The following is a 14,311-nucleotide window of genomic DNA, read 5'->3' as shown; positions in this document are numbered from 1 at the left end:
ATGAAATTGTGAACAGAGTTGCTTATGCACTCTTTTTCATTAGGGTCTGTTTCTTTTCAGGTCTGGTATGACTCTAAGACATTTGCTCATTGGGAAGGAGCATGTACTGTAAAGATCCCAGTAGCCTTGGACACGGTAAGTTATTTTCAGACTGTTATTTTTACCTATTGTGCTGTATTAGTCTACTCGGGCTGCCATGACAGGATACCATAGACTGGGTGGCTTCAACAACAGAAATTTCTTTTCTCACAGTTCTAGAGGCTGGAAGTCCCAAATCAAGGTTCCAACCAATTCGGTTCCTGGTGAGGGCTCTCTTCCTGGCATGTAGACAGACACCTTGCTGTGTCCTCATATGGCAGAGGGAGAGAGTGAGCTCTCTTGTCTCTTATAACACTAATCATTTGGATCAGGGCCCCACTCCTATGACCTGATTTAGTCTTAATTACCTCTGTAAAGGCCCTGTCTCCAAATACAGTCACATTGGGGGTTGGGGCTTCAACGTGAATTTTGTGGGGACACATTTAGTCCATAACATGTGCCTACATAGAAAGAACCAAGGACATCAGTGTTCTGCATAATAACACATACATATGAAGACCGAATGTAGATTAGTGGTTGCCTAGAGCTGAAGGCAGGGAGGGGGTTTTGGGAGCAATGGGGAGTGACCACTAATGGGTATAGTGTTTCTTTTTGGGGTGATTTTAAATTGATTATGGTAATGGTTGCATGACTCTGAATATACTAAAAACCATTTAAGTGTACACTGTAAATGGGTGAATTGTATGACATGAATTATATCAATAACACTGTTAAATGTGAGAAGAAAAGAGTATAAAAAACATACTCTGATTTACATTTGTATGTCTAAGAAAAATAATAACACTGACAACAGAGAGTATACATGATGGTCCCCACATACACCATACAGAATATTCTTCTACAACACCAAGTCAGAAAACATGAGTTTTTAGTTGGACCTCTAGGCCCAAGGGGAGGCTATGAGTTATGATTTTAGACTCAGAGTGGCCCATCTAGGCTGCATTTCTGAAGGGAAGTTTGCTCCTGCAGCTGAATCACAATGACTACCACAGGCCCTAAGTAGTGTAAAGATTTATAAAGAGATATTGATGTTATTTTTTTAAATTCTCAGCAGCAATATGAACTCCATTATACAGAAAATGATTTCAGATGCCAACTTACAGATCTAGAAGAGACCTCACCATTCATCTCCTTGAATCCCTCATGCTTACAGGTGAAGAAAGTGAGGTTCAGAGAAGTTAAATTTCTTGTCCAGGGTTGCAGCTAAACTGTGGCAGAACTGAGACAAGACCCCGGGTCAACTGGACACCTACTCCAGAGCCCATTCATACTAACTTACTGCCTCATTCTTTGAAGGAAAAAAAAAAGAATAAGAAGAGATTGGCTGATGAGGGTGAGGAGGTAGATGTGCTTTACTTCTTGCTGCTGACTTCAAGTCAAGCAGAGGGTGGACATCTTAACTACTCCACCCTGATTCCCAGTTTCATGTATACAGCAGTCCCCCTTATCTGCGGTTTCACTTTCCACAGTTTCATTTACCTTCAATCAACCATGGCCCAAAAATATTAACTGCAGGGCTTCCCTGGTGGCGCAGTGGTTAAGAATCCATCTGCCAACGAAGGGGACCATGGGTTCAATCCCTGGTCCGGGAAGATCCCACATGCCACAGAGCAACTAAGCCCGTGTGCCACAACTACTGAGCCTGCATGCCTAGAGCCCGTGCTCCACAACAAGAGAAGCCACCGCAATGAGAAGCCCACGCACCACAACCAGAGAAAACCCACGTGCAGCAACGAAAACCCAGTGCAGCCAAAAATAAATAAATAAAAATAAATAAAATTTTTAAAGAAGAAAAAAACCCAAAAATATTAACTGTGGTCCGAAAACATTAAATGGAAAATTCCAGAAATATACAATTCATATTCTTTAAATTGCATGCTGTCCTGAGTAGCATGACAAAAATCTCGCGCCACCCTGCTCCCTCCTGCCCAGGACACGAATCATCCCTCTGTCCAGCAGATCCACACTGTGTGTGCTACCCGCCCATTAGTGTAGGGGAAATACCTTTATACAGGGTTCAGTACTCTCCTTGGTTTCAGGCATCCACTGGGGGTCTTGGAACGAATCCCCCGTGGGGAAGAGGGGACTACTCTATTCTTGCTCTTTTCCCTGCTTGTACATTACTCAGAGCAAAGTACAGGCCTTCACGTGATCCAGGGAGCTTCCTTACAGAGGATTGCACTGGGAGGCAGGGAACCTACTGGGCTGTCCCTGCTGGGAATGCCATTCCAGAAGACCCATAGATAGGGGCCATGCCTACAACCCTGTTGTCAGAGTCACTTCAAGTGCCCTTGGTGGCTTCTATAACAAAAGTTTCACAGTTTTACCCTCAGAACTGAGTCAGTCATCCTGGTGATCAGGGAAGCAGGAACAAGAAGGGTATAGGCTGAAGTAAGGACAACAGTCATCTTTCCCAAACCAAGAACCTACCTTTTTTTTTTTTTCTTTTCGGCTTAGTCAGGTCTTAGTTGCAGCACATGGGATCTGTCGTTGCTGCGCACGGGCTCTTCATTTCTGCGCGTGGGCTTCTTTCTAGTTGTGGCACATGGGCTCAGTAGTTGCGGCTTGCAGGCTTTAGTTGCCCCGCGGCATGTGGGATCTTAGTTCCCCGACCAGGGATCAAACCTGCGTCCCCTGCATTGGAAGGCAGATTCTTAACCACTGGACCACCAGGGAAGTCCCTACCATCTTTTATAAAGACGTACGTATGTACATCTGGGCCTGCTCATACAGACAGACAAATTCCCTCTTTAGCAGGGTCCTAGAAATAAACTTGTTTGTTATATTGACAGGAAAATTAAAAATACAAAACAGGAAAGGCTACTTATAGGATAGTCAGAACAGATAATAATTGATGAAGGGTGGGAAGTTTCCCTAATAATTTAAAAATGAACCATTTTTAGTGTTTGAACTCTTTTCCTTTTAATGCCAGGGCCCCCATATTTGCCATCTCTGTGTTCACAAATTTATTTTGCCTTTGAGTCTATACTTGTAACGAATGTGAGTCTTGTACAATGAAATATTTTAAAAGTCTAGTTTGAAATTGCCTTATATGAATCCTCCTTCTCTGAGAGTGTTGCTGTGTTATAGATACCAGTGTTTCAACGAGGTGGAAGTGTGGTACCAATAAAGACAACTATAGGAAGATCCACGGGCTGCATGACTGATTCCCCATATGGGCTCTGGGTGGCCCTAAGCACTAAGGTATTTGAAAAATGTTACTTTTACACATCTTTTTCGTTACTACTCTATCTCTTTACAGTGGTAGCCTTTGAGTATGTGACAGTATGTAAAAGTGGTGAACCCCATCTACGGGATAGGTGCTTCTGAAGTTCATCTAGAAATCAAAGTTTTGAATCATTTCTTGTCTGACTTTCCTGGAATTATCCTTAAGGGTACTCTGAGAACTAGAAATAATAGAAATTTCCTCTAGGGCACCGGGACCCTTGGTGCTCTGCAGCTTGGCATTGATTACCACTGGACTGAAAGCTCACTGAGCCACAGGCAGCCTGCCATGTGGATTAGCCCTGAATCTCAGTCTCCTGTAAAAGGGTCCTGTGTCTATGCAACATTCCAGGGACATAGCCTCATGCAATGACTTCTATGCTCATCAGATGGCTCAAACAACTACAATCTCCTTGGGTAAAACCTGGAAGGATCCAGAGTTGGTCTGTCCTTTTGAGGAGAGCTTTTGAGCCAAATGAGGCCTGTAACAGATTCCTCTCCTAGCCATTTGCCAAAATACAGTGCCAAACACAAATCCTTACTCTTAAGCAAATATTATAAAATAATTAAGCTTTCTTTTTCTTACATCTTTCTTTTCAATCCGTTTCATTTAAGCATGTTTTCTTGGGTCAAACTATGGACCTCGGGCCCATGTGAGGCCATGGAATAATTACAAGAAACTCGAGGTCCATAGCACATGAAGCGTTGTCAATAACAGTGAACTGCCATATGGAGTGCTGTGACATTGTCTGACATGCAAAAGTGGTCCTCCTACTGGCTTCCCTGGTGGCGCAGTGGTTGAGAATCTGCCTGCCAGTGCAGGGGACGCGGGTTCAAGCCCTGATCTGGGAGGATCCCACATGCCACGGAGCAACTGGGCCCGTGAGCCACGATTACTGAGCCTGTGCATCTGGAGCCTGTGCTCCGCAAAAACAGAGGCCGCGATAGTGAGAGGCCCGCGCACCGCGATGAGGAGTGGCCCCCTCTTGCCACAACTAGAGAAAGCCCTCGCACAAGAAACGAAGACCCAACACAGCCATAAATAAATAAATAAATAAATAAATAAATAAATAAACAAACAAACAAACCCAAAGTTTAAAAAAAAAACAAAAAACCTAAAAGTTTAAAAAAAAAAAAAAGTGGTCCTCCTACTAAAAGACAGTAGGAACTAGATACCGTTCTCTAAATGGAGGGTCTTCTAAAGATAGCTGATCTCATCCATTATATACCAATTTTTTCTTTTAATTTCATTTCCATTCTGTGAACTTTTCTTGACCTGTTGTCACCTTCTAGTGGGGGAAGCCACCTATGCTGCTGACCATACTTCATAGTTTAAATCTCTTTCAACAAGGCCTAACTCTTTGTCCTCCTCTTGTGTGACTTGTTTATTCATATTATTTCACAAATATGTATTAAGTGTATATACTGCATGACTACTTTGTACAGCTTGAATATTAAGCAGTTGTTCAACATTATTTTTCATAGATTTTAAAATCTATTATTTCCTTTAGGGAGGCGACAGTCTTTTCCTAGAAAGCTATTACATAAGCACATTCTCTATCCGTGATTCACTCTCCAGGGTTCTGCTGTGGGTGAATTATATCTCGATGATGGTCATTCATTCCAATACCTCCACCAGAAGCAGTTCTTGCACAGGAAGTTTTCATTCGCCTCAGGTGTTTTGATCAACAGGTAATGGCAGCTAAAAAAGCTGTGTGCTTTCTTAAATTATGCTATCCATTTGCTATCCTCAAATGCAGAGTTGCTATTTTAAGAAATTAATGATGAAGGCCACTTGTGGAGTATTTTTCTTTCACCCCCCCCCCAGATTCATTAAGGTATAATTTTTTTAACTTTTTATTTTAATTGGAGAATAGCTGATTAACAATGCTGTGATAGTTTCAGGTGCACAGCAAAGCAACTCAGCCATACATATACATGTATCCATTCTCCCCCAAACTCCCCTCCCATCTAGGCTGCCACATAACATGGAGCAGAGTTCCCTGTGCTATACAGTATGTCCTTGTTGCTTATCCATTTTAAATATGGCAGTGTGTGCATGTCGATCTCACACTGCCTAACTATCCCTTCCCCCCGGTAAGGGTAAGTTCATTCTCTAAGTCTGTGAGTCTTTTTCTGCTTTGTAAATAAGTTCATTTGTATCATTTCTTTTTAGATTCTGCATATAAGGGATATCATATGATATTTCTCTTTCTCTGACTGACCACACTCAGTATGATAATCTCTAGGTCATTAAGGTATAATTTAGAAATAAAATTTTAATAAAATATACTAGTATAAAAATACAATTGTAATATATTTAAAGTATATAATGTGATGATTTGATATATGTACACTTTGTGAAAGGATTCCCATCATCAAGTTAATTAACACATCCATCACCTCACATGTTTAACCCTTTTTTTCCCCTTTTGATGAGAACACTTAAGTTCTACTCTCTTGGCAAATTTCAGTTATGCAATACAGTATTATCAACTATATTTACCATGTTATACATTAGATTCTCAAACCTTATTCATCTTATAGCTGAAAGTTTGTACTCTTTTACCAGCCTCTCTCTACTTCCCCCACCCCCCAGCCCCTAGCAACCCCCATTCTACTCTCTTTTTCTATGAGTTCAACTTTCCTTTTTTGAAAATTTTTTTACATTCCATATATAAGTGACACCATGCAGTATTTATTGAATTTTTCAGTTCACTTCTTGTATTCTTCAGGTCTATATTTTGTTTGGTACTTTTTAATATTTTCTGTCTTTGCTGAAATTCTCACTTTGTTCATGCACTGCTCTCTGACCTTGGTGAGCATCATTATGACCACTAGTTTGAACTGTCTATCAGGTAAATAACTTATCTCCATTTTGCTGAGGTCAGTTTCTGTAGATTAATCGTGTTCTTTTGTTTGGAACATATTCTCCTGTTTCATTTTCCTTGACTCTTTGTGTTGGCTTCTCACGTTAGGTAAGACAGCCACCTCTTCCAGTCTTGACAGACTGGTCTCATGTAGGAGATGAACCTCGTCGATCAGCTGGGCCTGAGCTCCTTGTTGTTTCTCAGACCTTTGTGATTATCCAAGCTGCCGTCTTTGTTCTTAGTGACTCACAGTTGTTGAGGATTTGCTGAGACCCATCCATGTCCCAAAGGGGCAGATCTTAGTCAGCACCTAGATGCAGGCTGGTTAGAACACTCAGGCAGTAGCTGGGAAAGTATGCAGTCAAATCCCTTCCAGGGAGAACCTGTGAGATGGATGTTTTTGCCTGAGCCCTGGAGGGGGTAGCCACACTGCCTATTAACAACTACTTCTTTATTTGCTATGATTAAGCCCGTTGGCTATCAGAGCTAGGTGATTTGAGGGCCATCCCTCAGGTGGGAGCCTTGAAAGGAGGGACACTAGAAGTGTGGTCCAAACCCTTCACTCTTCCTGGAGAAGCCAGGAGTTGGGGATTCCTTCCCAATTGTGTGGGACTATGCCAGGGGTGGGGGTTATATGGAGAGTGTGTCTCAGCTTTTCCTACTTTTTTTTTTTTTTCATATATGGCCTTTCTTATGTTGAGGTAGGTTCCCTCTATGCCAACTTTCTGGAGAGTTTTATCAAAAATCGGTGTTGAATTTTGTCAAAAGCCTTTTCTGCATCTATTGAGATGATCATATGGTTTTTATTCTTCAGTTAGTTAATATGGTTTATCACATTGATTGATTTGCATATATTGAAGAATCCTTGCATCCCTGGGATAAATCCCACCTGATCATGGTGTATGATCCTTTTAATGTGTTGTTGGATTCTGTTTGCTAGTATTTTGTTGAGGATTTTTGCATCTATGTTCATCAGTGATATTGGTCTGTAATTTTCTTTTTTTGTAGTATCTCTGTCTGGTTTTGGTATCAGGGTGCTGGTGGGCTCATAGAATGAGTTTGGGAGTGTTCCTTCCTCTGCAGTTTTTTGGAAGAGTTTGAGAAGGATGGGTGTTAGCTCTTCTCTAAATGTTTGGTAGAATTCACCTGTGAAGCCATCTGTCCTGGACTTCTGTTTGTTGGAAAATTTTTAATCAGTTTCAATTTCATTACTTGTGATTGGTCTGTTCATATTTTCTGTTTCTTCCTGGTTCAGTCTTGGTAGGTTATACCTTTCTAAGAATTTGTCCATTTCTTCCAGGTTGTCCATGTTACTGGCATAGAGTTGCTTGTAGTAGTCTTTTATAATGCTTTGTATTTCTGCAGTGTCTGTTGTAACTTCTCCTTTTTCATTTCTAATTTTATTGATTTGAGTCCTCTCCCTCTTTTTCTTGATGAGTCTGGATAAAGGTTTATCAATTTTCTTTATCTTCTCAAAGAACCAGCTTTTAGTTTTATTGATCTTTGCTATTGTTTTCTTTGTTTCTATTACATTTATTTCTGCTCTGATCTTTATGGTTTTTTTCCTTAGACTAACTTTGGGGGTTTTGTTTGTTTTTCTTTCTCTAGTTCCTTTAGGTGTAAGGTTAGATTGTTTATTTGAGATTTTTCTTGTTTCTTGAGGTAGGATTGTATTGCTATAAACTTCCCTCTTAGAACTGCTTTTGCTTCATCCCATAGATTTTGGATCATCGTGTTTTCATTGTCATTTGTCTCTAGGTATTTTTTGATTTCCTCTTTGATTTTTTCAGAGATCTCTTGGTTATTTAGTAACATATTGTTTAGCCTCCAAGTGTTTGTGTTTTTTACATTTTTTTCCCTGTAATTAATTTCTAATCTCATAGCATTGTGGTTGGAAAAGATGCCTGATATGATTTCAATTTTCTTAAATTTACCAATTTGATTTGTGACCCAAGATGTGATCTATCCTGGAGGATGTTCCGTGTGCACTTGAGAAGAAAGTGTAATCTGTTTTTGGATGGAATGTCCTATAAATATCAATTAAATCTATCTGGTCTATTGTGTCATTTAAAGCTTGGGTTTCCTTATTAATTTCCCATCTGGATGGTCTGTCCATTGGGTAAGTGAGGTGTTAAAGTCCCCCACTATTATTGTGTTACTGTCGATTTCCTCTTTTACAGCTATTAGCATCCACCTTATGAACTGAGGTACTCCTGTGCTGGGTGCATATATATTTATAATTGCTCTGTCTTCTTCTTGGATTGATCCCTTGATCATTATGTAGTGTCCTTCCTTGTCTCTTGTAACATTATTTTAAAGTCTATTTTATCTGATATGAGTATTGCTACTCCAGCTTTCTTTTGATTTCCATTTGCATGGAATATCTTTTTCCATCCCCTCGCTTTCAGTCTGTATGTGTCCCTAGGTCTGAAGTTGGTCTCTTGTAGACAGCATATATATGGGTCTTGTTTTTGTATCCATTCAGCGAGCCTGTGTCTTTTGGTTGGAGCCTTTAATCCATTCACATTTAAGGTAATTACCGATATGTATGTTCCTATGACCATTTTCTTAATTGTTTTGGCTTTGTTTTTGTAGGTCCTTTTCTTCTCTTGTGTTTCCCACTTAGAGAAGAAGTTCCTTTAGCATTTGTTGTAAAGCTGGTTTGGTGGTGCTGAATTCTCTTAGCTTTTGCTTGTCTGTAAATCTTTTGATTTCTCTGTCGACTCTGAATGAGATCCTTGCCGGGTAGAGTAATCTTGCTTGTAGTTTATTCCCTTTCATCACTTTAAATATATCATGCCACTCCCTTCTGGCATGTAGAGTTTCTGCTGAGAAATCAGCTGTTAACCTTATGGGAGTTCCCTTGTATGTTATTTGTCGTTTTTCCCTTGCTGCTTTTAATAACTTTTCTTTGTCTTTAATTTTTGTCGATTTGATTACTATGTGTCTCGGCGTGTTTATTCTTGGGTTTGTCCTGTATGGGACTCGCTGAGCTTCCTGGACTTGGGTGGCTATTTCCTTTCCCATGTTAGGGAAGTTTTCGACTATAATCTCTTCAAATATTTTCTCAGGTCCTTTCTCTCTCTCTTCTCCTTCTGGGTCCGCTATAATGCGAATGTTGGTGCGTTTAATGTTGTCCCAGAGGTCTCTTAGGCTGTCTTCATTTCTTTTCATTCTTTTTTCTTTATTCTGTTCCATGGCAGTGAATTCCACCATTCTGTCTTCCAGGTTACTTATCTGTTCTTCGGCCTCAGTTATTCTGCTATTGATTCTTTCTAGTGTATTTTTCATTTCAGTTATTGTATTGCTCATCTCTGTTTGTTTGTTCTTTAATTCTTCTAGGTGTTTGTTCTTTAATTCTTCTAGGCCTTTGTTAAACATTTCTTGCATCTTCTCGATCTTTGCCTCCATTCTTTTTCCGAGGTCCTGGATCATTTTCACTATCATTATTCTGAATTCTTTTTTTGGAAGGTTGCCTATCTCCACTTCATGTAGCCGGTTTTCTGGGGTTTTATCTTGTTCCTTCATCTGGTACATAGTCCTCTACCTTTTCATTTTTGTCTATCTTTCTGTGAATGCGGTTTTTGTTCCACAGGCTGCAGGATTGTAGTTCTTCTTGCTTCTGCTCTCCTACTTGTTTCTTTTGTTTGTTTGTTTTGGTTTTTTGTTTTTAACTTATTTTTATTTATTTATAGTTTATTTTGGCTGTGCTGGGTCTTAGTTGTGGCATGCCGACTTCTTAGTTGCAGCATGCATGTGGGATCTAGTTCCCTGTCCAGGGATCAAACCCGGGCCGCCTGCAATGGGAGCATGGAGTCTTACCCACTGGACCACCAGGAAAGTCCCTCCTACTTGTTTTGATGTGGGTATTTTCTCAGTCACCCAATGTATAGGAGTCACTCAGCTAGTTTCTGGATTTCTCTCAAAGGGAATTGCTCCATGTGTAGCTTTATATTCAGTGCATCTGTAGGAGGAGGGAAATTCAGGAGCCTCTTATGTTGCTATCTTGGTCTGGAGCCCCCCAGGAGTATTTTTCAACCACTTCATGAACATCCCTTCCTTATTGTCTCTGTCTTCCTTTCCTTCCCTCTCTGAAAAATAAAAAAGAATTCAGTATAAATTCCCATTAATCCCATTTATTCATCTCTTCAACCATTCATTAAGTATCTGATTTCTTACAATTCGATTGCAGCATCCAAGTCACATTTGGGACTTCAGTATCCTTAAATGATGTCTCTCCAAATGGCTTGTTAGAGGGAGACTACTGGTTAGCTTGTCCTCGGCACATAGGGTCATCTTTTTCCATCTCTTCATCCTAGTAAATGTGACCACTATATGTTTCATGCCTCCACAGAGAAAGATGGGAGGGGAACTCACAAGGCTCGGGTTGGTGACCTGGTAACCAGTCCAAACCCCTATTCCTCTCCTTCTCCTAATGCCATTTGTTGTATCTATTCCAGTTGTGCTGACAAGAGGGGTCATTATCCCAGCAAGTGTGTGGTGGAGCAGATCTTGGTCCTAGGCCTCAAGAAGCAGCCATCTTCTGTGACCAGCCACTCACCTGGTGAGGAAACAGGCCATTTGTTTTTGTAAACATAGAAGTATCTGCAGTGAAGAGATGATTAGTCTAAAACTGACATAATGTGCTTAGCCAAGTGGACTCTGCTCTTTCTGGCAGGAGTCAAATATACTAGTATCTAGAGGGCATGAGGCCATCCTGCTTCTCTTCATCAACTGGTCTTTCTGCTCATTGTAAGCAGTTAATATTTTCCTAAAGGAAATTATTTGGGACTTGAAAGACTATTGTAGCTTCTCTGAATATTTTTTTTAAACTGTAGATATCTGAAGTCCTGGGGAATCCTGCTCATGGAGTTTATGGACATGTCTTAAAGGACATAGGATAGGATATATCCTTTTTTACCTACTGAATTTGTTGGACAAATCACTTTGTTCCTTAGTTTTTCTTCAATCAGTCTTGCACTCAAAACAGTGGAGTGTTTCATGTTTTAAAATTTCATGGAAGTCCATGGGTACAAGTGCTATTAATTTGGATTCTCCTATATGGGGCATAAGGTTTTATAACAGAGTCAGAAACATTTTAAATTCAAATTTTCTCTCCTAGATGTTCATCAAACTTTCCTTTTTACAATTTTGATATCTAGATGGTAAAGCTCAGCCTGTGGCTTTTACATATTGTGCCAAAACATCCACCCTGAACCTGGAGAAGTTCTCACTGAACATTGGTGCTGACTGGAAGGTCCAAATCCAGTGACAGAGCAGCACACCTGGTGACAAGTGCTGGGAACAGCTGCACCTTTCTGCCTTTCCAGGGGCCTTTTTTTTGCGATTTGTGCTGCACGCTATTGACTTCTCTGGCTCAAAGTCATCTTTCATAAGTCACCAGTTTACTAATGAACAATAGCTTTCAGATTTTTCAGATGTTACATTTTTAGATGTGCTAATAATACTCTTTGTGTCACACCGCCCCCCTCTTCTCCTACATGCAAGTGGCCCAGAGACATTTATAGCGTTCACAGATCTCGCATTGCTCCTTGGGCCATGACCTGTGGTATGCACTCTGGCCCAGTGGGCAGCTTCTCTTTGAGCACAGCTGGATGGCTTTGTTTTATGTGAGAAGTGGGCCAAGCCCACCCACCTTGTGGAAGCTTGTCTCAGTCCATGTGGCAGAGCCACTCAGGCTCCAGCAGCTGAGCTGCTTAAGGCCTATCTCCAAGTGGACAGCAGCTTCTGGTGCCTCCCCACCCCAGTTATCTTTTACCCACTTAGACCTGGACAAGACAACCTTTTCTGCTTGCAGTGTATTCACTGCAGCAACAGGGAGTTACTCTACCCTAGAGACTGACTCAGGAACACAAAGGGCTCTTTTCCCTGTCATGTTTTTTGGGCTCCAAAGTTCCAGATTAATCTCCTTAAACTTCTAATTTCTTTACATTAATTTTTTTATTAAATACTGTCCACTAACCAAAGCTTATTTGTAATATGAGTAAGCTATAATTAAAAATAATAAAATAATTACCCATGTCCCCACCCTCAAACTTCAGAAATAGAACACAGGGCCGGGATGAGGTTGAGGCAAGTAAGGCACTTGCCTGGGGCACAAAATTTAAGGGGGTGCCCCAAATCACAGTAATCAAAATAAATAATATTTTAACGCAATATTTTTAAAAATCAAAATTAACAGCAATAAAAAAATCCATGATGAACAAAATATCAAAATTTTAAATAAGGACAGGATCAATAGTACTGCGTTTTACTTTTGCCTCAGACTCTAGTACAGCGTGGCGTGGGCTAGAACACTACACCATGCCAGTTCCCCAGGATGCTCCCCAGGGACACCCTGCGGCCGCAGCATCTGCTGGGGCAGTCACATGTCCTCAGCACAGCTCAACATGCACATTTGTTTATCAGGCTTCTTCCACTCAGCAGCTTGCCAACTGCCACCTCTATGCCTCTGTTCCCTGGGTCCCAATATCCACGGTCTGCCCTCCACCTATGCAAATCCTACCATCCATCCAGGCCCAACTCAAATCCCACTTCCCCACAGAGCCTTTCTAACTACCCTAACACTCTCAACTCCCCTTTACTATGAGCAGTGATTTTGCCCTTCTCTGAAATGCTGCCCCACTTATAATATGCATTCTGCTTAACATTCTCAGGGATGGTGCCTCAGTGTTTCAGGTTTGTCTGTCTTGTTCCCCTACTAGATTGTATGTTCTTCAAGATCATGTTATATTTGTCTTATATCTGCCAGAGCACGATTATACTTGGCTTTTAGTAATGGTTGGCTGTAATTGGTTGACTGATGGATTTGATTGATTTAAAATTGAGAATTGAATGTATTTGTTTCTGATTTACTTTTCTGACCTAGGACTCTTCCCTCCAGATGTAGTAAACATTATACATTTCCTCGTGGACTCATTTGATTGTATCAGTTGAGATTTGAGCTTTGCACCATATATAAGCACACATAGACATATACAGATTCTTTGCTCCTATTTCTGTAAGTTTTGCAATTAAGGAGAAAGGAAGAAGCCTCCATTAGCTGAAGTCCTATTTCCCAGCTTCAAGTTTCCCTTGCCAAGCTACAGTAAGACTTAAACTGAAAACTGAATGCTCTTACCTAATATAAATGATGGTTTTTAATAGCACTTAAGGCTGAATAATTAAGACCTATCTTCAGTTCAACATTTATTACGTGTCTATTCATCCATTTAAAATATTTTTGGAGGAAGGAACGAAATAAGAACTTTAGAGTAGGTTAGTGAGGAACTGCTCTGTCTTGACCCAGGACTATCCTGAAAGGTTTAACTAGATACATTGAATGGAGAGAAATACATCCTGGGTGTTCTTAAATGTTCTCTGCTCTTATTGCTTCTCACACTTTACCCACCTCCTATATCTGAAGCTCAGAACCAGAGAGCTAAGCGGGGCCAAGTTGGCCTACAGTGTTGAGTTACCTTGTTGTGGCTAATTCTCGATATGTTTTCTCAGGAAACTGGATTTTATGTAAGAACTTAGAATCATTTTAACAAAGACTAAAAACAAAGCTCTAAAATGAATATATAATGTGTCTTTCCTTTAAGACTTAAATGCCAAGGAATGAGTTGACAAATCAGTTTAAACATTAGAAACTGCTCTAAAGAAATATGGGCAAAGGTAATTCATAAAAGAAATTGAAACAGGCAAAATAAGCATGAAATACGCTCAGCGTTATTAATATTCAGAGAAATGGGGGCGTCCATGATTGGCCAAGATTAAAATGAAAATATCCAGTGCTAATGTTGGTGTGGGGAATAGCCATTTTCGTGCATCATTGGTGGAATTATGCTAAGTATAATCTTTCTGGATGGCAATCTGGCAATAGCATCAAAATTTTAAATTTGCATATTTTAACCCAGAAATTCCACTTCAAATAAATCAGATAAATTGCTCAGAGCTACTAATTGTAATGTGGTTTATACTCTGGAAAACTAGAAATAAACTAAATGTCCTTTAAATATAAATATAGCCCTTTTGTACAGTAGAATATTATGCAGCCATTAAAATAACAATCTATATATATCAACATAGAAGTATGTTTTTGATAAAATGTTTAC

At 40.1% G+C, this 14,311-nt stretch overlaps 1 protein-coding gene across 4 annotated transcripts in view; it reads left to right on the top strand.

Moving 5' to 3' along the window:
* GANC (glucosidase alpha, neutral C) overlaps window positions 1-14,311 on the top strand; it is a 75,930-nt gene that overhangs the window by 59,038 nt on the left and 2,581 nt on the right. For 3 of the 4 annotated variants that reach the window (XM_059913520.1, XM_059913519.1, XM_059913521.1), the window contains 5 exons: window positions 61-135; window positions 3,190-3,303; window positions 4,904-5,016; window positions 10,655-10,758; window positions 11,357-14,248. In XM_059913520.1, the coding sequence (XP_059769503.1) occupies window positions 61-135; window positions 3,190-3,303; window positions 4,904-5,016; window positions 10,655-10,758; window positions 11,357-11,466 (516 nt within the window). In that variant the 3' untranslated portion in view covers window positions 11,467-14,248. Of the gene's footprint in view, window positions 1-60; window positions 136-3,189; window positions 3,304-4,903; window positions 5,017-10,654; window positions 10,759-11,356; window positions 14,249-14,311 lie in introns of those variants that run through there. The other variant, XM_059913522.1, reaches the window with a different exon arrangement.

This window comes from Balaenoptera ricei, chromosome 2 (assembly GCF_028023285.1).
Source record: "Balaenoptera ricei isolate mBalRic1 chromosome 2, mBalRic1.hap2, whole genome shotgun sequence".
NCBI classification, from domain to species: domain Eukaryota; kingdom Metazoa; phylum Chordata; class Mammalia; order Artiodactyla; family Balaenopteridae; genus Balaenoptera; species Balaenoptera ricei.
Note: the sequence above shows the minus strand (reverse complement) of the source record. Positions and strands in the feature narration are given on the sequence as shown.